At 35.7% G+C, this 22,876-nt stretch overlaps 1 protein-coding gene across 12 annotated transcripts in view; it reads right to left on the reverse strand.

The window, feature by feature from the left end:
* The window catches only part of LOC145288114 (apicoplast pyruvate carrier 1-like), a 243,266-nt gene that overhangs the window by 195,934 nt on the left and 24,456 nt on the right, over positions 1-22,876 (reverse strand). For all 12 annotated transcript variants that reach the window (XM_080136181.1, XM_080136174.1, XM_080136177.1 and 9 more), the window contains exons 4-5: positions 16,122-16,261; positions 9,343-9,469 (exon numbers count right to left, since the gene is read on the reverse strand). In XM_080136181.1, the coding sequence (XP_079992307.1) occupies positions 9,343-9,469; positions 16,122-16,261 (267 nt within the window). The remainder of the gene's footprint in view (positions 1-9,342; positions 9,470-16,121; positions 16,262-22,876) is intronic.

Here is a 22,876-nt window from a genome sequence, read left to right on the forward strand (position 1 = left end):
GTACGCTTTGGATAAGTCAATTCTACTAAATATACGATATTGGGCTATTTGGTTCACGAGATCCTCAATCCGAGGCAAAGGGTATGCATCAAGTAAGGTGAAACGATTAATAGTTTGGGAGAAATCAACTACTAATCGTTTCTTTTTATTAGGCGACGAAGTCACAACAATCTGAGCACGCCATGGTGAATAACTTGTTTCAGTTACATAATCCTCAAGCAGTTGTAGAATTTCCTTGTCAATGAATACAGTATGCTCCGCACGGTAATTTCGGGATTTAGTAGCAATAGGTTTGCAATCAGGGGTTAAGTTTCGAAACAATTTCACAGATTCACGGCTGATCTTGGTTAGGACTCAGATTTTTAGAATATCCTGAGGTCCACCAAAAGAAATAATGATACCCAGATGTAGTTTTAAAAAAGGCACTCCGAATATAATATCCATACAGAAATCAGGAAGCACTGTAAAGTCAATTTCTTTGTACTCGCAACCATTGAAGGAAATGTTCTGTGTGCAATATTCCGCTAGCTTGAGGGAAACGGCGAACGATGCCATGGAAATTACGGAATTACGTTTTGAAGTAGACAGCTTCATTTTGTTTTTAACAATAACGAGCACTGATAAAGTTATTAGAACTGCCGGTGTCTATGAGGGCAGTTAATTTTTTTCCTTTTAATTCAACAATTTTAGTAATGGGAAGGCACCTATCACCACCTTTAGCATGGTTACCATAATAGCAGAAGTAGAACGTGAAGGTGTCAGCATAGTAGAATGGCAAACTTTGGAGAAATTACCGAGTTTACCACAGTTTCGACCTACGTTATCGCAGCCAGGACAATGACGGCGATCATCCTTAAAGTGACGCCTCCCTCCACAGTTGTAACACTTGCCATGAGCAGGAAAAGCAGCAGAAAATTGTACAGAGTCACACTTCATACGAGAGCCAATAGAAACAGAAATTTTAGTAATAGTGGCCTCCTCGGCAGGATCAGTAGACACATTGTTAGTTCTAATAGAAGCAATAGTAATAACAGCGGCTGCTCCAATCGGTAATGTGTATGATTCAGCACGAGTGAGCTTGTTCTAAAGCCCTAGCACATTGGGTAGCCTCTTTGAGAGTTAGCGTATCAGTTTCAAGTAGTCTAGCACGTATTACTGAGGACCGAAGACCACGTATAAACGCATCACGGACAGATTCATCCCGGTAAGTAGTAGCAGTAACCTCTTTCAAGTAACAGTCAGCGGCAAGTCGATTCAAAACCTGAAGATATTGGTCGACAGACTTGTTTTCTTGTTGCAGACGCGTGGAAAGCAGATGTCTAGCATTTTTAACGCTTGGAGACTTGTCGTAAACACCTTTCAGTAATTCGACAGCGTGTTCAAATCCTGAACAAGCCCCGATAACAATAGCAACGGCGGGATCGATATTTAAATAAAGAACTTCGAGCTTAACGAAGCAATAGTTGATAAATAGTAATTAAAGTTATAATACCACAATCTCCAAACCTTGCTAGCCTGAGGGTTTGCCGAGGATACGTCAAATTTTTCCTGACGAATGATCTTCATGAGGGAAATAAAATTTTGTTCAATAAATTGTAGTGTTGTAAGTAAATGAAGACGTAAAATACAACCTCTTTCCAAGGTTTTATTGAACAAAATTCACAGCTACTAAAACAAGAGAGAAAGAACTCAGTCTTTTAAAGAAAAAGGAACACGTGCAAAATCACGTGGTAAGAAACTGAATTTGCATATCTTTTTTTAATTATTAAGAACAAAACAATTTAAATGAAAATATTTTAAACGGTAAGAACAAAACAATTTAAATGAAAATATAACAATCTCTTCCACTTGTAAAAGAGATTGTAAATAGTTTTGTTTTATAAATCCAGTCGCTGGGCTGGGCTGGTCTGCGAATTCTGTTAGATCGGCGTGGAGGTAGTTCGCTATTCGAAGGACCGGTGGTCTTCTGGGAAGGTTGATTCTCAGTGTTCTGACTATTATGGTCAAATTCATTTTCTGTATTAGACGTAGTACTAACAAGAATATATATATATATATATATATATATATATATATATATATATACATATATATGTGTGTATATATATATATATATATATATAGAGAGAGAGAGAGAGAGAGAGAGAGATTGATAAAGGAGTATATCTCCGAAATATATTTCTAAAGAAATAAATACTCGTTTATTTTATATTTCGCGTTGCAGTTATTTGGCTTCAAACGTATTCAATACGTATCTTATTTCATTTTCAAAGTTCACTCAATGCCTCTAATGGATATAAACAAAAAACTACCCAGATTCATTGAACATTCTTCGACTCGACATCATGGTGAAGAAAAAGAGGAAAAAATATATAGATTGACATAGGAGTATATCTCCGAAATATATTTCTAAAGACATAAACACTCGTTTATTTTATAAAAAATTTCGCGTTGCAGTTATTTGGCCTTAAACGTGTTCAATACGTATTTTATTTTATTTTATTTTATTAATTTAATAAAAATTAAATTCAATAACGGTCAGTAAATTTTACTTATTGTTAATATTAAGCTTATTCATCTTAGGGCGATACGCAAAATATGAAGCACGTGGGAGGAACATATGGTAAAAGTAAATATGAACATTCGGCTATATCTCAATAAATAATCATGGATATGGATTGACATTTTGTGGTAAGTGGAATGAAAATATACAGTACATATATATATATATATGTATATGTATGTGTGTGTGTTTGTGTGTGTGCGTGTGTGTATGCGTGTGTGTGTATGCGTGTGTGTGTCTGCATACATATATATATATGTAAAATTAAAATGAAACCTGCTTAAAAATGAAGATGATTTAACAACTTATCCAAATACTGCGATGAATTTAATTTATTAGATCTCAGTTTGAACAATTTTAAATGTCTAATGTTCGGATAGGGACTTACAACAGACATAGATGTAGAAACCAAAATGCGCGTTCTAAAATATTAGAAAATGAACCAAGTTTAACTCTACAAAAATAACCAGAAGACTGTCAGAACATAAAAATCATTCAAAAAGATTCCAAAGATATCGAATGTGGCATCTTGCATATAAAAACAGTAGTGAAACAACCTAAAACGCATTTGATAAATTAAACCCATGATAGGCGAAATTATTACGCATAGCCTGTTGTTAATATGGATTATCTCCCTTGATAATCCAAGACTATAAAAGCTGTGCATTTCCGCTTGTCGAGTAGACAAGTAATCGAATTCTTAATTGAATAATAAAGATTACTAGACGGAAACTTATCGTCCTGTTTTCATTAAAAATTAATATTTCTATCCATGTAACAGATATAGAGGTTTACATTGGGACATTTTTTTTGTTTTGTTTTTAATGTATTTCCATGGTCGTAATATCTTGCTTTTACTTTAATATTCGAGTTTTATTTGGCAAACTTATCCGACACGTGTAGACTGTTTGAATGATAAATTAGCAATCTTAAACTTTAAAGACCTCCAAAATGTATTAAACTGTACGAGTAAAGTAGCAAATGTATGTATACATGAAATAAACTTTATCTTAAAATAAGAACACACGAAAATGAATAAATAATAATAACAATAGCAATAACAAAAATGATAACCATAATTATAATTATAATCATAATCATTCATAAATAAATACATAAATAAATATACTGATATAAAATAAAATGTAAGTGAAAAGTATCCAGATCAAAACTAAGTCAGTTCCAAACAGAGAACAATGAAACAGGTGAATTAAAAATCAAATTATCTTTGCATGATAACCGCGCACCTATTGGCTACGATAAATGTGTGTGTGAATAACAAAAGATCTGATTGGCTGACTAGCAAACTCAGTACCACAGGAACTTATAAAAACATTTAACATCGACACCATGCAATAGCTTAACGAATCTTTACGGGGATGAAACGCAGAAAATTCGGTGTAATTTAATTGCTATATATATTTTCAAAACTGACCATTTATATGTATGCATATATATACGTATGTGTGTGTGTGTGTGTGTGTGTGTGTGTGTGTGTGTGTGTGTGTGTGTGTGTGTGTGTGTGTGTGTGGTTAAAAGAATCAAGTCTTACCTATTCTACACTTACACTGATAGATTGGTAACTATGCCGCGTTTTCAAGTAACAATAGCCGAGCTTGAATTCGGCATGCTGCAAAAACTGGCTACTCCAAATCTCGACGCTCTGCTGCTATAACACGTTCCCTAAATTTCGGCGGTCTGCTGTCAAAAGTCAACGCCAAGACTCTACACTCTGCTATCAAAACTCAACTCTTAAACTCGACACTCTGCTAGCTAAACACGACGTATTGTTGACAATACTTTCTACTCCAACAACCAAATCCAAAATCAACAGAGTTTCTGAAAAATCAGGCGTTTTTTATCAAACTGGAAGCGTCGTATTTCATATTAGGTGACAATTTCACAAAGCATATAAAGAGTAAAGGTGGTCAGTTTTACTTTTTATCTTCATGTTTTGTCTGCACGGAACTCTACACGCTGAACAAGAACAGGAAACACACCTTTTCCTCCCCTTTTCGTGGTAAAAGAATGCTTTCAGTTATCCACCTTTTCCCATCATTCTAAAATTCTGAGATTTTCTTAATTCCTTTATCCTCTATTTTACAAATATTCTGCTGATATTCAACTACGGTCCAATGTACATTTCCAAACTTTACCTCACCTTTCTTCATAGTTAAACTTTCCCTCTAATCGGTTACATCCATTCTAATTATGATGCCGATCCCGTCAATCAAGTGAATTATTAATATCGCCTCGTACTTTCTGTACATTGACTTTCCGGGCTCCGTTACATTTTATGTCCATTCTAATTCTTTCACGGTGTCACTCCTACCGCATTCACTCACGAGTATAGAATTGATTAAAGTAGTGATACAGCCAGTATCGACAAGTGCAAGCATTACCATATGGTGGATTACCACTTCTATTTTCGGAATAAGTCAATACTACGTCTTTATTCTGTTGCCATTTCTCTGATTCTGAAGGTAATATCTTGCAATGTGACCAAACTTTCCACAGTTGTAGTACTTTACTCTAGGTATCTCATTAATTGTTTTTTATAAAGTGCAGTCCTCGACATCTGAAACACTGAATGTTTGTTGATTCCTTAGTTTTCTGTATATTGCTTTGTGTACTGGCTATCACTGTTCGAGTCTCTTTAATATTTTGCTGATAAAAGCCGTAGAGTTGGTATTAGTTTACTAGTTTCCATTCTCTCTACATGATGTAATTGTTGTAGAGCTACAGATATATCGTCTTGGAATCCCGTAATGAAAGCAAGTTTAGTTGCATGACCCAACCTTGTCTCTAGGTATCCTACAAGTTCAGTCAATTTTTGTATGGTATTTGCGTAAACTCTCCAGTCTACTTTAATCGTTTTAGCTGCTTCAAAATGCACTTCGTTCAATGCCTTCGTTAGTCGCATTTCTATATATTTCGCATCTAATTGGTCTTCTCTCCTCATCTCATATTAGAGAGCCATCGCATCTTTATATAGAAAGAGAGTAATAAAACTCGCAGACCTTGCACTTTTTATAGATAAGCTACTAATTGTACATTTTTCATCCAAGTAACCATATCACCTTCTCTACTAAAAGTCAGTATCGCATACTTTCCTTATCTTAGTTGTCCTCATTCCATGATCTCTTTGTGTCGAAATTTTTAAGCGTTTAATCATAGAAGAGTAACTTATTTAGCATTTGGTAGCATTTCAGACAATGTATATATATATATATATATATATATATATATATATATAATTTAAAGGAGATTAGAACAATAGTCTAAAGAGCTGAGTGCATTTCAATGTAACAGTGAAATTACTAGTTTAATTAAAATACAGGAAAGAGAAAGTGCTCGTTGTAATTTAGATATATAATAAGCTCGATAGGTAAATATCCTAGAGCTAATTCAATATTAAGTAATGTGATTGATAATTTAAAATTTAAAAATCAAATTATAATTAAATTAAAAATCTGTTTCATAAGAAGGAACAACAACAAAATCAATTATTTGTACGATCGTTTCGGAAAAAGTGCTTTTTTATTGTGGTAGACATCAAGTTACGGACAATAATTATTACATATAGCTTTTTAATAAGCAAGGTCTCCTCGTCAGCAAATTTTGAAGGGTTTTTATTAAATTTAAAAGACACCATAAATAAACCTAGCATTAAAAGTAATGCAGATTCAATAAGGGGAAAAGCTATAGCAAACATATATATGAGTATTTTAACCATAGTTCCTGATTTCAAAAGGCGAAAAATTAAAAGATACATCTGTCTTACTATTTAATTTGCTCGATTTCGGGAAGATAAATATTCAATATTTGTCGCTCGCCGCATGTGGGTTAGTCTTTTTCCTATAACACCTTGGGGGAGGGGAAAAAGCGTTCAGCAGTAAATGAATACTATCCCGCAGTCAAACTTGACCTCATTAACTCATTAAAATGGGCACCTGCTAAATCCAAGTAATTAAATAAATTCAAACGTGATTCCGTTAGCATCTTGCGGTGGGGCAATGGTTAACGTCTCACCTTTTTTTCACATTTTAATATATAACTTTGCCTCAAGGATTCGAGTTCGATCCTCATACTTACTTTTTTAACCCTCCCCCCCCAAACACCCGGGCAACGCCGGGTACCCCTCGCTAGTCTATAAATATAAAAGCGAAAATGTATGTATGTATGTGTGTTCGCTTTTTCTGTGTGTCTACAAAAGGCTACTTTCAGAGAAACGGTCGGTCGGTTCACAACTTTTTAAAACTTTTTATATCACATATAAATCGTAATATCTCACAGTTAACAACGAAGTTCGCCTGTCTATTTAATTTGCTCGATTTCGGGAAGATAAATAGTCAATATTTGTCGCTCGCCGCATGTGAGTTAGTCTTTTTTCCTATAACATCTTGGGGGTGGGGGAAAAAAGCGTTCAGCAGTAAATGAAATCCCGCAGTCAAACTTGACCTCATTAACTCATTAAAACAAGCACCTGCTACATCCAAGTAATTAAATAAATTCAAACGCGCTTTCGTTCGCATGTCGCGGTGGGGCAATGGTTAACGTCGCACGGTTTATTTTGACAACTTTGCCTCAAGGGTTTGAGTTCGATCCTCATACTTACTTTTTTGCCCCCCCACACACACACATCCAAAATTCCGGGCAATGCCGGGTACCCCTCGCTAGTATATCTATAAAAGTGAACGTGTCTGTGTATCGGTGTGTCTGTTTGTCTGTGTGTCTGTGTATATTTTCCTTCGCAGTAACTCTGTTAATTTTCAGTCTACAGACTCGAAATTTTATTTGAGCCCAAAACAATAAACTTTAAGGGGACATAATAGGGGTCAAGATTTAAAAAATTGACCGCTTTTTTTTTTTTTTGCTCAGCATACACTTCCAAACACCAGGGAAACGTCGTGCACCCATGCTAGTATATCTATAAAAGTGAACGTGTCTGTGTGTGTGTGTGTCTGTCTGTGTACATTTTCATTCGCAATAACTCTGTTAATTTTCAATCTATAGACTCGAAATTTGATATACAGGGTACTAAGATTAGGGAAAATCTATATGATCCGTTTTTGGCTAGAAATGTGGCTGTTAAGGAGTCAAAGTTCCACGATTTGACCTTGGAGAACTCTCCCAAACACCTCCGAAAATTTGGGGTATAAACACTTGAAATATTAGACATAGGTTCCTTGGACGGATCTAACTTAATAACTTTTCATTGGAAGCTTATATTATTTTTAGTGGGGCGAAGTGTTAGGGAGAGTAGGTAATGGTAAGTGGTAGGAGGTGGGGTGAGACATTTGTGCATATTCATCCTAATATACATATGAACACACATATACAAACTCAACACGCACACACAATATACATATGTAATATACATACAGATACACATACACACATACATATATATATACATATATACACATATATATATATAAACAAATATATACATATACACATATACAACACACACTTAAACATACATACATCTCTATAAAAATAGATATCTCTTCAAGTAGAATCTAAGAATCATAAAGTTTGACCGGTCGCTTAATTGAGGTCAGGTCGTGTACAAGATATAGGGACTTGGTTCGGGGGGGAGGCAAGAAAGGAGGAGGAACAAGAATAATATAGATTTAAGAGCAAAAACCAAAATAAAACTAAAATAAAGAGATGGGCCAAAAACGTAAATGGAATAATTCTTTTTTTCCTGATTTTTCCTAGTTTAATCTCAAACCTCATTGTCAATTTAAATCGTATTTGTTCTGTCAACTCAAGTTATATGTACTGCCCATGAGGTGCTAATTATTATTAATTTTATATGTATCTATATTTCCCTTAGAAAGAGGATTGACATAAAGTTTAGAATATACTAATGTTTATTAGCTAATTGTGAAATTAATTCTAATATTATTGATGGAACGTTTTATCTTTATTTTATGGTCCTTACGGTAATAGTTCAATGCTAAGTAAGTTAAAACAAAGGTAATAAAGTAATGATAATACCTTACTGAAAAAAAAAGTTTAAAATTAGTATATCCATAACCTTATGCTATTTAATAATATTTAACCGGGGAAATTTTCTATAACTGCATTATTAATACATATACATGGAAAATCTTTGTAATCTGTTATCGGCCAGAAATGTAGCTGTTAATGGGTCAAAGTTCAACGATTTGACCTTTGCGAACTCTACCAAACTCCTCCGCCAGTTTTGGGTATAATCAATTGAAATTTTAGATATAGGTTCCTTGGACATGACTCTAACTTAATAACTTGGTTTGAGCCCAAAAAATAAATGTTAAGCGGTCATGATTGGGGTCAAAGTTTTAGAAATATGACCTGTGCGGTCTCTACCAAATTACTCAGATTATTTCTGGTCTAAACATTTGAAATTTTGCATAAAGATATTCAGAGATAGGGCAAGCTTTTTAATCAGTGTGGGTCGAAAATTTGAGCTACTCATATATAAATGTATGCATGTATATTTGTATGTCTGCCTAAAACTTTCGACAGAGACGACGGATTTTCACAAGATCAGTATCGTTTTGAAGCTCGATGGAGATAGCTAAAGAATATCTATTTATAAAAGAAAATATGCTGATGGAATAAGCTTGAACATTTAAGAGTTCTATTCTAACCCGTGAAATGTTAGTATAAAATTTAAACTTCTACAAAAATAGAATTATATATATTCAGATAAAAGATTCTCTGTGAAATGTCCAGGTGAACAATTCGTGAAAAATATAAACATAAAAGAATATTTTTCTTCTTACCAATGTCGTTGTTACGGGCGGGTTAGAAATTAGGAGGATACCAATTGTTTTCACCGTGATATATATTGCAGAAAGAAGCAGCATACATTTTGGTACGTTGTCAAGCACTTCCGTTTGTGAGAAGTAACTACAATGGAAAGAACACGTATTTAGTTTTTTGGTTCGTCATTCCTAAGTTAGTGCCATTTATAGATACATAGTTTACAACTAACACTCTTTTCAAATACCAAATTTAATGCTCACACAATATCATGTAAAACAAAAATGTCCGCTTGAAAAGACGGCAGTTGAATAACTTTAACACTACAAAATGTTAGAGGAAAATGCCTATCAAGATTTTTTTTTTAATTTAAAATGAAATTTACTGTAAAATACTTTTATTGATTGTGTTTCTTGACATAATTATAGTATACACTATAATAACATTTACACGCTGGTTATCATTAGATTATTCTTAGGAAAAATTCGTTGAGCCTACTCAGTACTACAATAAAGAATCATTTAGGAATATCAGGTGATGTATTAAGGAGAGTTCTCTATGTATTCCGATATTGTTTCCAGTTGTCTTTTGATTTCTATTTGTCACTAGAATGAAGGAATATCCATCTGGATATGTGTGATTGGTGATTGTGCAGCGCATGTTTCATAATTGACTGTGCGCAAGCACACTAAAATTGGTTATTTATTGTCTTTCGACACTAAACGAAATTCCATATGATATAACAAACACTGCTAAAAACATAATTTTGTACTATGGGGTTTAGGGTTGAGGGCAAAAGTACACAAATATTCTATTGTAGAGACCGCTCTCGATATCAGCAATGTTACCAAATTTCCTAAAACATTAATTAGTGAATTTTATGGACAATTTGTTAGGACACCGAAAATAAATGTTTCGTAAGAAATGAGAGTTCACAGTATTCTAAGAGTAGGTGAATAAATATGGTTATTATGGATAAAGGAAGCATAAAAATTCATATTTCTTGACATTTTAAAGGTTTGAAATCACTTTCTAGGTTTACATGTTCATGGAAAAATCAACATGCAAGCCATTTTGTAAAATAATAAATGTGTGAAAACAGGGGTAACTTCGTAACTTTTAATATAAAACAGCGATTTTGGAGCCTTTAAATTTCGGAAGTAGGAGTAATGTATTACTTAAATTAAAGTCCATATATAATGTCGCGTCTTCTCGCTGTATCTCTTCATCCTATGAGAGTGTTGGTGTTGCGGCTCATGAATGATCCGACGTAGTCTGCGATTATTCATTTGTCCTTTAACTTTGTGTTATTTATTATGGGCTAGGACTTATCACTGACCGGGGTTGCAGGATAATGAGAAGAATTATCAAGAAGCAATTAGAGCTTAAGAGAGAAAGAGAAATATACAATTGAAGCCTTTTCCACTGCTGTCCGTGTATAACTGATTCGTGTATTTTTAAATAATTTTGTCGATTGTGTGAAGTGAAGAGTAAGCGTAAGGTTTGGCTTTAAAAGAAAAGTTAAAGACACTATATTGCTGTTATTTAGAAAAAAGGTATGCAAAGAGGATGTTTGAAACAAAGGAATGTTTAGTAAAATATTTAAGTTAGAACAAAGAGATCTTGGAATTTGGCCTTGACTAGAATGTAGGTTTCCAAACAGTGAATAGCATGGGGTTGGAAACCTGACTAAATCAAGTATTCAAAATGTGTTTGGAAGTCACGTGTCAGGTCATGGAAGTAAACGACTTAATAGTATCTGTTAATTTAGATATATACGAGTTAGTTTCAGAGAAAAAAGTCCGGGATAGAAATCCAGGGGAGAAGTCGAGGAGAGACAGTGGGACAGAGGACGCAATCAAGCAATTGGGAGGAATAGCTGTGTCTAGTTTCGGTGAAGTAACTTTTCCACATTTCAGTAAGACCAATTTTGCTGCTACTACCATTAATGAGCCTGATTTCTCCGCAGGGTATGAACAAAACATTCGGAAGTGGACCACATAGTGGAAATGGGCTCGCAACCAACCTCCACACGTTGAGGCATAGACTTGCAGAGTAGTCAGCCCCAGCACAAATTCGTGAGGAATATGACCGTGAACTGCAGATGTGGTTCGAAAATGGGTGGCTGCTGCCATATCCTGAGGTGTGTGGCTGAATACGTGTTGCCACAGCGTTTGCAAAATGAAGGGCAAATATAATGACAACTGAATGAGCACGGATGATCGACGGCATTTATTTGAAGGTAGCCCAGGACGATCCAGTGAAATGGGACTGGTGTATTTGTGGAGAGGTGTTACAGTATGGATGAACTCTACTTCCATTGACACAGGCGTTGTTGTAGGAAGCAATGGTTTCGTGTTGGAAAAAGCAAGCTGGCTCGAGCAGTGCATGAGAGCAAGCATACAAATTTAGTTGAGCTTAATGCTGTGCTGCGAGGTGTCAACGTTCACAAAGAACATGAGTTGGAACAGATACTTAACTTACGGCTTAACGTTCACAAGGAACATGAGTTGGAACAGATACATTAAATGCATTGCTAAGGCTGCTGAGAATGAGGTGGCGATCTCTCTACCGTGCTGGAAAGTTACTTATGCCTAGAAGAATCCTGTGCCTCTAAGCGTGTCAATCGCTTTAGTGCAGATTAGATAAAATGAATATTTAACTAAATATATGTTACAACAAAATGAAAATTATATCATAAAACGACTGCTTTAAGGTTAGTTATTTTCAAAAATGTTATTCAAATTAATGTGATATTTACAAAGTTATGACATGATATTCTTTATCATAGAATTTCTACTGTCCATCACTTTATTGCAGGTCTCTTAAAATGTTGTTTTAAGGCAACAATACAATGCCTTATCTTGCGAACTTCACTTCTCGTTATATTTTCCTGTCAAAGAATAATAAACAAAAGCATATCCTAGGTATAAGCTTCATATAAATTAATTATTTATCGAAATATCTATCATTTTTTAAATAACTTAACACCACATTTTATCCCCCAAGGAATTCAATCGTTTGATTTTAAAAGAAGTTATGGCTCTAGCAACATCAACTATGTTCCTCCACAAGGCATCCTTTGAAGTAAATTGCTCTCCTCTCTGATAAACTCCTCTTTTTCATATTGACCAGTGATATTCAATCGGGGTTAAGGTCTGGAGAACACGGTGGTCAGGTCATGAGAGTTTCCCCAACGAATACCATTCAAGGAAGGCTGCAGTCGCTCCAAGCAGAATGGGATGGTACATTGTCATGTATAAAAATCATCTGAAAGCGACGTGACAATGGTAGATCATCTAGTCATGTCGACAAATTCTTATCCAAAGAGGCCGTGTACGCATTACTGATAGGCTTTACACCCTCTGGCACTGGGGATGGTCCAACCAACTTATCCCCAATGAGTCCCGTCCAAAACATGATGCATCCACATCCTTGTTGGCGATGAACTCTGTAACAAGTCGGAGTTCCGTTCGGGTTTCAAATTTTGGTCCATCTATCTGGACCGTCAAGAGTAGCACAGGCCTAATCCCTAAATAGGACGTGTTGGAAATTCTCTGTCCAAGCCATTCGTTTTTCCCTAATGTTGTTTGCTCAATGGAGGCATTGGAAGAGGTTTGATGTTCCTTGCAATCTCATTCAACACATTGTATCGGGCATGCTTGGATCTTTGAGCAATTCCAGCTTTTGCAAAACTGAAAGCACTGGTGCTGTTTGTGTTTTGGTTGACTTCCCTACGAATTTTCCTTCTGGTGCCCTTATTTTTCTGGGTTTGGTGTTTGGGTTATTCAAGAATGCAGCCAAGGTTTTTGGATCCTATTCCAGCTCCGTGGCTATATCTTTCATGGACAATCCTTCTATGGGTCCAGCAACTATCCTTTGCTTTTCAATAACCTTTAATCGCCTGATTTTTTGGCATTGTAAGAGATCTGCAATACAGCGATGCACAGTATAATTTTCTTAATAATATATAAAATGCTATAACTTCGTGAATATAGTATGAATTTGAATAATTTTTTGGGAAATAACTAATCTTAAAGCAGCCCTTTGATGGTAAAATTTTCATTTTTTTGTGATCCATATTTAGTGAAATATTGATACTTTACTAAACTGCAATGAAGCGATTGACACAGCTTAGAGGGCTATTCGCCCATGTATAGACTATTGTTGTCCCATTCGGGCTGGTGCATCTTCTACTAGCCCTTCACTTCTTGATAGGGTTCAAAAGAGAGTCGCCAACCTGATAGGTCCTGAACTGTCATCTAAGCTTCAACCTCTGTCCCATCGACGAAATGTTGCACCCCTCTGTCTGTTCCACAAGTATTTTAATGGTGAATGCTCTTACGAACTACAAGCACTTATACCCCCTCGAAAATAAATATCTCCGACAAACCCGACTAGCAGCTAAATCCCACTCCTACACAGTAGAGATCTCTATGTGTAAGAAAGCCTTCTATTCCAATTGTTTCTTCCTCAGAACTGCTGAACTTTGGAGCATGCAGAAGTCCAAATACAATATGAACAAATATCTTGCTGCTCATCTCCCTTCATAATGTCCCAGCAACTTATGTCCCCGATTGTAGCGCCCTACTTCAAAGTAATATTGTGCCTTGTTTGGGGGGGGGGAATTGAATAAAAAAAAATAGTGAAATATTAGACCTGCTCAGTTTCAACAAAGAATAAAACAAGTAATTACAATTAATACATAGAAACTGAACTGATGCTCATTATTATACAAACTTTCGGATTTTAAATGAAAGGCGAAGCTATCTTCCTTTGTTAGAAGTCTAAAGACAACAAACATACTTAACATCTAAAATTCCATATACTAGTATGTACTGAAAACATACCATTTACCCATTTATACTTAATTATACTTACAGAATGTACCATAATTTTTGCTATTTTCCAATACTGGACTGTATTCCAAATCAAATGTTGTTACTTGTATCTATATTGAGCATACATATTACTTTTCTGTTGTTTTAAACACTCAGAGTTTGGGCACTAAATTTTAATTCCTAATATCAAAATAATTATACTTTAACATGTTATCCTACTCCTAGATATTGCTAAGGCTTTTAACAGGGTAGGGCATGAAGATCTTCTCAGGAAAATCAGATCATATAGTATCACTAATTAATAATTGCTAATTAATAATTAATAATTAAATCCTTCCTAGATGATTAAAAAATCCAGGTTGTTCTCGACGGGCATGCACCTAAACAATATGATATAAATGCGGGTGTTCCTCAGAGGTCTATCCTTGGACCTTTATAATTCCTAATATTCATAAATGACGTCCCTGACAGAATTGTCTCTGAGATGTGTATATATGCTGATGACACCACGCTCTATAACAGGCCCAACAGGAAAACAATCGGATACATATCTAAGAAAATGGCAGAAATCCTAGAGAATGACCTCCAATCTGTAGTAGAATGGGGACAAAAATGGATGGTCACATTCAATGCTACCAAAACTAAGCTTGTTTCCTTCAATAATTACAAGAACCCTTCTCTACCACCAATAGCAATGGCCAAAGACTAATTATCTGAAAGTACTTCATTTAAACTCCTCGGCCTTACGTTCACAGGAAATATGAGTTGGAACAATTACATTGAGAGCATTGCCAAGACTGCTGCAGAGAAGGTAGGCTCTATCTTTACTGTGCTAGAAAGCTACTAATGCCTGAATGTATACTGTACCTCTATTAGGCCACCATACGCCCATGTATAAAGTATAGTTGTCATACTTGGGCTGGTGCATCTGCTACTAGTCTCTCGCTTCTAGACAAGGTTCAAAAGAGAGTTGTCAACCTGATAGGTCCTGGACTGTCGTCTAGGCTTCAGCCTCTGTCCTATCGACGAAATGTTTCATTCGTCCGTCTGTTCTAAAAGTATTTTAATGGTGAATTCTCCGACGGACTTGTACCCCCTTTGACGTAAATACCACAGACAACCCCGACAAGCAGCTAAACCCATCCCTACACAGTAGAGATCCTTAGATGTCAAAGAGCTTTCTACTCCAGTAATTTCTTCCCCAGAACTGCTAGACTTTGGAATTTCCTTCCGGATCCCTGCTTCCCCAACTGTACTGACATGCAGATGTTCAATGTAACGTGAATCGACATCTTGCTACACAACTCCCTACATAGTACCCCTGTAGCTTAGGTTCTTAATTGTAGCCCCTTACATCAAAGTGTCAATTTGCCTTGTTTGGGGTGAAAATGTAATAAAAAAGAACCCCTGGAATTTGCAACATTTTAGATCTTTTATTTATTCATATTTTTCTAGATTTTTGTCTATATGCTACGATAAGCTTGCTAATTGGTTCATTTTCCCGTCAATTCCCGTTTTGTATGCTTCATGCTCTACTTTCGTCATGAAGTATCTTTTATAGACAACTAGCAGTTCAGCCCGGCTTTGCTTGGGCTCTATGTACTGTTCATGACTTTATGATCACATGTATATTAAAAAGTTTTTAGACACGAAATTGGCGGGGAAGTTTGGTAGAGTTTTTAAAGATCAAATTGTTGAACTTTGATTCCTTGACAGACAAATTTCTGACCGAATACTGATTAAAAAGATTATCCCGAATCTCAATACTCCTTATGTATAATCTCGAGTCTGTAGACTGAAAATCCACAGAGTAGTTTAATAGGGAAATGTACACACACAGACACACACAGGCAATTTCACCTGTATAGATATATATTAATTTTTTACTGATTTTTTTAAATAGATTCATAGCTGAAGGCTTCCAACAAGAACATAAATAAAATAAATATTTTTCTTACTAATTTTGGTCTTCTGTCAATTTCGGTTGCAAGTTTTGTGGATTGATAAAAGCTGTTATTATTTGATTGAAGATGAACGCCCCAATGCCGAAACCGCTGATGATAACTCCAGATATAAAACCTTTACGATTCGGAAACCACTAAAATTAGAAACGAAAATTAATATAACGAAAGAAATTGATAACATTGTGAAAACATTATGTAAATCATTTACGATTTGTGGGCGAATAAAATGAAAAACGGGCATCAATATAACGAAACACATTTATAACCATAGGAAAATAGTATATATGAGCTTTAGATATCTGGAACAACGAAAATAAGAAACGAAAATTAATGCAATGGTACACATTGTAAACAATTAAAAAGAAAAGAATCAACTTCATTTTATTTAACGAAACAGAACGCTAGGAATCAATTTAAATACAGGTGTGCATGGTTTGATATCAAATAACGTCAAACGTTTAATTAAATGTTATTATTAGGACTATGACAACAGCATAATCTTTTTCTTGTTTTGATTCTCAAGTATATATCCGTGGTTCTCGGTGTACTAATTGTGGCTAACTGTGTCGGATATATACTCAAGAATAAAAACACTGAAAATAATATGCTGTTGTTAAAGCCCTAGTTATTATTATGATAAATATTTAACTACAGTAACAATATGATTTGTTTTGCGATGGATTATATTAGACAACTTCAGGAAATATCCATTGACTCATTCCATTGAAAAGGGGTTTCATTATCGTCATTAAAAGTCGCCGATGAATTGATGATGAGAAAAAATACGTTCCTGATAGACATGTAACATTTCATAAAAATTATTTTATTTCTACCTGGGATGCCAAAAATATCAAATAATATTTATTATGAAATGTTAACCTTTTTTGTAATTTTATAAATTGAAAATTTGGCAATTAATTTTTTTTACATTTCATGTTTGTTTTTTTTTGTTTTTCAGAATATATAGGATGCGGATTGATAATTGAGAGTATTTGAATTATTCAGACTTCTATTCTTATCTTCGTACTTTTCCACACTCATTTCGGCCGATGTAACTGCGAAGTTGGATATCGCATTGAACACCAACTCGAATCCATTCATTATCATTTAGAAATTCTAATTGAATATAATGTTATTCCTACTTAGTATTGTCTATAGAAATGATTACACCTTAAATCCTCAGAACAGATTGTAATCAAGGCAAGTATCCGTTGCGCCATGAGTAAACCTCGAAAATATAGCATAAATCTTACAATTCCCAAACATAATCTTATTTTCAGATGTTAAACACCAATCATTATATATATACATATATATATATATATATATATATATATACAAATATATATAAATATATATATATATATATACATATATATATATATAAACTGTCAATCGCTTTATTGCAGATTAGTAAAATATCAATATTTCACTAAATATACGTAACAAAAAATGAAAACTTTACCATCAAAAGGCTGCTTTAAGATTAGTTATTACACAAAATTTTATTCAAATTCATGCTTTATTCACGAAGTTTTGGCATTTTATTTATTATCAAGAAAATTATACTGTCCATCGCTGTATTGCAGATCTCTTACAATGCCAAAAAATCAGACGATTAAAGGTTATTGAAAAGCAAAGGATAGTTGGACTTGCAGAAGGATTTTCCATCTAAGATGTAGCCACGTAGCTAGAATAGAATCCAAAAGCTTTGGCAGCATTCTTGAATAACCCAAACACCAATTCAAGAAAAATAAGGACACCAGGAGAAAACTTTTAGATCGTGATATTCGAGAAATCCCTAAGGAATTCAACCGAAACACAAACTGCACCAGTGCTTTCAATTTTGCAAAAGCTGAAATCACTCAAAGATCCAGACATACCCGATACAATGTGTTGAATGAAATTGCAAGGAACATCAAATCTCTTACAGTGCCTGAATTAAGCAAACAACATTAGGGAAAAACGAATGGCTTGGGCAGAGAATTACATGAAAATGGGTTTCCAATAGGTCTTATTTAGGGATGAGGCCCATGATACTATTGGCGGTCCGGATAGATGGACCAAAATTTGAAACCCGAACAGAACTCCGACCATTTACAGAGTTCATTGCCAACAAGGAGGTGGAGGCATCATGTTTTGGGCGGGACTCATTCCGAATGACAGAGGATATAAAGCTTACCAGTAATGCGTACACGGCCTCTTTGGATAAGCATTTATCGACATGGCTAGATGATCTACCATTGTCACGTCGCTTTCAGATGATTTTTTTATAGATGACAACGTACCATTCCATTCTGCTTGGAGCGACTGCGGCCTTCCTTGAATCTATGGGATTCGTTGGGGAAACTCTCATGACCTAATCACCATGTTCTCCACACCTAAACTCCATTGGATATCACTGGTCAATATGAAAAAGGGGAGTTTATCAGGGAGGAGAGCAATTTACTTCAAAGGATGCCTTGTGGAGGAACATAATTGATATTGTAGAGCCATAACTTCTTTTAAAATCAAACAAGTGACTTTCTCTGGGGGACAAAAGTTTTGTTTTATTTTTTTATTCAATCTTCCCCCCAAACAGGGGCTACTATCAGGGACAATGTGCGGGGTCATTATGAAGGGAGATGTGTAGAAAGATGTTTGTTCACATTAGACTTGAACTTCTGCACATTAGTACACTTGGGAAAGCAGTATCCCGGAAGGGAGTTCCAAAGACTTGCAGTTCTGGGGAAGAAATTATTGTGAGTAAAAGCGTTTCTTACACCTAGGGATCTCTACTGTAAAGGGGTAGGACTTAGCTGCTTGTCAAGTCCGTCGGGGGTAGTTACGTCGAGGACGTACAAGTGCTTGCAGTTCGTCAGAGCAGTCACATTTAAAGTATTTGTAGAACAGGCAGAGGGATGCAACATTTCCTCGATGGGACAGAGGCTGAAGCTTAGATGACAGTTCAGAACCGATCTGGTTGGCGACTCTCTTTTGAACCGTTTCCAACAGTGGGAGATAAGCAGCAGATGTACCAGCCCAAATGTGACAGCAATACTCCATACATGGGCGAATGATGGCCTTATACAGGTACAGGATACTTTTAGGCGTAAATAATTTTCTGGCACTGTAGAGAGAGCCCACCTTCTTTGCAGCAGCCTTGGCAATGCTCTCAATGAATATATTCCAGTTCATGTTCCCTGTAAACGTAAGGCCGAGGAGTTTAAAGGAAGTTCTTTCGGGCAGTGTATTCTTAGCCATTGCTATTGTTGGCAGAAAAGGTTTCTTGTAGTTATTGAAGGAAACAAGTCTTGGCAGCATTGAATGTGACCATCCATTTTTGTCCCCATTCTACTACATATTGGAGGTTATCCTCTAGTGATTCTGCCATTTACTTAGATATGTGGTCATTTGTTTCCCCCTCATGCCTGTTATAGAGGGTGGTGTCATCGGCAAATATACCCATCTCCGTAACAATTTTATCAGGGAGGTCATTTATGAATATCAGGAAAAATAAAGGTCCAAGGATAGAAACCTGGGGTACTCCCGCATTTATATCATATTGTTTAGATGCACGACTGTCGAGAACAACTTGAATTTTTCTCTTACTTAAGAAGGATTTAATTATATTGTGTATTCTTCCAGTGATACCTTATGATCTAATTTTCCTTAGAAGACCATCGTACTGTACCCTGTCAAAAGCCTTAGAAAAATCGAGGGCTAGCACTCTACCCTCCTCTATTTTGTTGAGTGAACGGTATATACATTCAGAAACTACAGATAAGATATCTGCTGTTGAACGGGTTTGCCTGAATCCATATTTTTTATCGGTCAGAAGTTTAGCAGGTGTTAGGTGTTGGACTAGGGTTTGATTAACTAAGGACTCAAATATTTTGGTGAAATTGGGAGGAGGCTAATGGGGCGGTAATATAATTCACCAGAATTCTTGAAGACTGGTACCACAGAAGCGGTTTTTCAGGAGTCGGGAAAGCAAGATTCGTTAACGCATTTATTGTAAAGTTTGGAGAGAACTGGAGCAATCTCAGCAGGGCATTTTTTTATTAGCACAGCCGGGATGAGATCTAGTTCACATGCTTTTGAGGTGTCTAGGTTTTTTATGATACCATACACCTGAGAAAGGGTGATTTTCAAATCGTCTATTGTGGCGTCTGTCCGCAAAGGAAAGTTGGGGAGGGAGTGGTGTGCTGGGTCCAGTGTGGAGTTTGAGGCAAACCGATTGACAAGCAGATTTGCCTTGTCAGTTGCCGTGCAAGCAACCTCATGATTGTTTGATAGTGGGGGAATCGTTGACTGCCCATTATTTACTACATTTTGTAGATTTTCCAAAAATCACGGGTTCCTAATTTCTGTGCTTCGATGCGTTTCCTAGTGGTTTTTGTCTTAGCTGTCACTATTACTTTCTTACAATTATTTCTGGCTTCTATATACTTCTGTGTGTTTGAAGTGGACTTATGTCTGTTGAATCGTCAGAACGCATGTTGCCTTTGAGCAATAGAAGCAGCACAAGCAGAGGTAAACTATTGAGGAGAGTGGGGTTTGCTATAGAATTTCCGTGTGGGAACATGTACCTCAATTACAGTTTTTACCCATTAAGTGGTCTCATTTGCACACTGTTCAGCTGGGAGAGAAACGATATTTTTCCATGGGGCATCTCTGTTTTAAGTTTTAAGTTATTTTAGAAAAATGGTGGATATGTCGATAAATAATTAATTTATATAAGGCTTATACCTTTTTTTACACAGTGGTCACCACTTATCAAGGCCCGGAAGCCACTCAGGGATAAGGGTTATTGCAAGTACATTAGGTTAGTGTGGAAATTTGATGAAGTGTTTACTTAAACGGGGCGGTTCATTAGGAATTTGTTAACGTTGGACTTGAACACATCCAAGTTGTAGTCAGGAGGGAAGCAGGCAGACGGAACAGAGTTCCACAGGCGTGCAGTTATAAGAAAGAAGCTTTGTTCGTGGAATACATGTTTTGATTTAGGCACTGATAAAGAGTTGGGGAAATTTTTCACAGTGGATTCAGCTAGACGGGTGTTTTCGTGAAAGATTGGCGAGGGAGGACAAGAGATTGGAGTTCAGACGAGCACCTGCCATGGAAATAACGATAAAACAAGGATAGGCTCGCAACGTCTCTTCTGTGGGAGAGAGGTTGCAGGGTAGAGAAAAGGGCATCCCCCACTAAACCACGAAGTCTATTTTGTACTTTGTCAAGGCAGGATAGGCTATTGTTATCAGCTCTTGCCCAGATATGGCAGCAGCATTCCATCCTTTGACGTACTTGGCTTTTATATAGATAGAGAATTGCATCAGTAGTGAAATATCTTCTGGAGCGGTAGAAGGATCCCACCATCTTTCCAGCGACCTTGGAAACAGATTTGATGTACGTGTTCCATTTCAGATCAGGAGTAAAGGTCAAACCCAGAAGCTTGTCAAAACACGGGACCTCTCCCAGATAAGAGCCATCCATCCCAATTGATGCCAGATGGGGATCAGAGCGTTTATGATGTAAGGATAGGAGTTTGGTTTTGGATGCATTAAAGATAACCAGCCATGTCTTCCCCCACTTAACCACGCGCTCAAGATCAGAGGAGAGAGAATCAGAGAGAACTTTGTCATTTACAGCCTTTGACGTGTTGTCGTAGATGGTCGTGTCATCAGCATAGATGTCAACGAATAATTTAAGTATGTTTTAGAGAGATCATTGATGTAGATCAGGAAGAGAGTTGGGCCCAGGATTGACCCCTGAGGGACTCCAGCATTAATACTGCAGGCATCTGATTTTTGTCCATCGACCACTACTCTTATGAGCCTATTGGAGAGAAATGATTCAATGATTGAGATAGGATATGCTTGTGTTTATTATTCCTTGACAGAAAAATATAATAAGAAGTGAAGTTCTCAAGATAAGACATTGTATTGTTGCCTTAAAACAACATTTTAAGAGACCTGCAATAAAGCGATGGACAGTAGAAATTCTTTGATAAAAAATAAAATGTCATAACTTCGTGAATATCGTATGAATTTAAATTATTCTTTTGGAAATAACTAACCTTAAAGCAGTCGTTTGTTGATATAATTTTCATTTTGTTATTACGTATTTTTTACTTTAAAAAAAAGTGTACATATTTATTTAATGTATTTTTAAAAGTGTATATATAGACATTGAACAACCCAACATTCCCATACACACACATAGTTTCCTTCCCGATATGGGTAGGATTCTAACACTGTTTCCTTTTCATTTTCGTATGTTCTATGATCGCTTTCTTTTTTTTATTTTTTTCCTTTTAATATCCTGAAGATATCCTCTGCAATAGGGACGAAACGTTGATCATTGCATAAATTCATTCAGTTTTTCTTTTTTCAAAACAACATATATATATATATATATATATATATATAGTAATTTATAAAATATATATGGCGATTAAGCCACGCTGAATATTCTGCGTTTCATCCACTATAGGAGTCGTCAGGTTATGCGCGAATTCTGTGGTTGTTTCTCGTTTTTATATATGTTGAGGATTTTAGTTAGCCAATCAGCTTTCTAGTATCCACCACGCCCCTTCCCATCAGCCAATGGGCATGCATTTTATCGAACAAAGGATCTGTTTTAGAACTAGGTTAGTGGTTTAAAGTAGACGTTTTCCTCCTTTTTTTATATATATAAATATAAATATGTGTACACACATACATGCACACATACATATATATATATATACATATATATATGTGTGTATG

The sequence above is a fragment of the Euprymna scolopes genome, chromosome 11 (assembly GCF_053919585.1).
Source record: "Euprymna scolopes isolate OS-2025 chromosome 11, ASM5391958v1, whole genome shotgun sequence".
NCBI lineage: Eukaryota > Metazoa > Mollusca > Cephalopoda > Sepiida > Sepiolidae > Euprymna > Euprymna scolopes.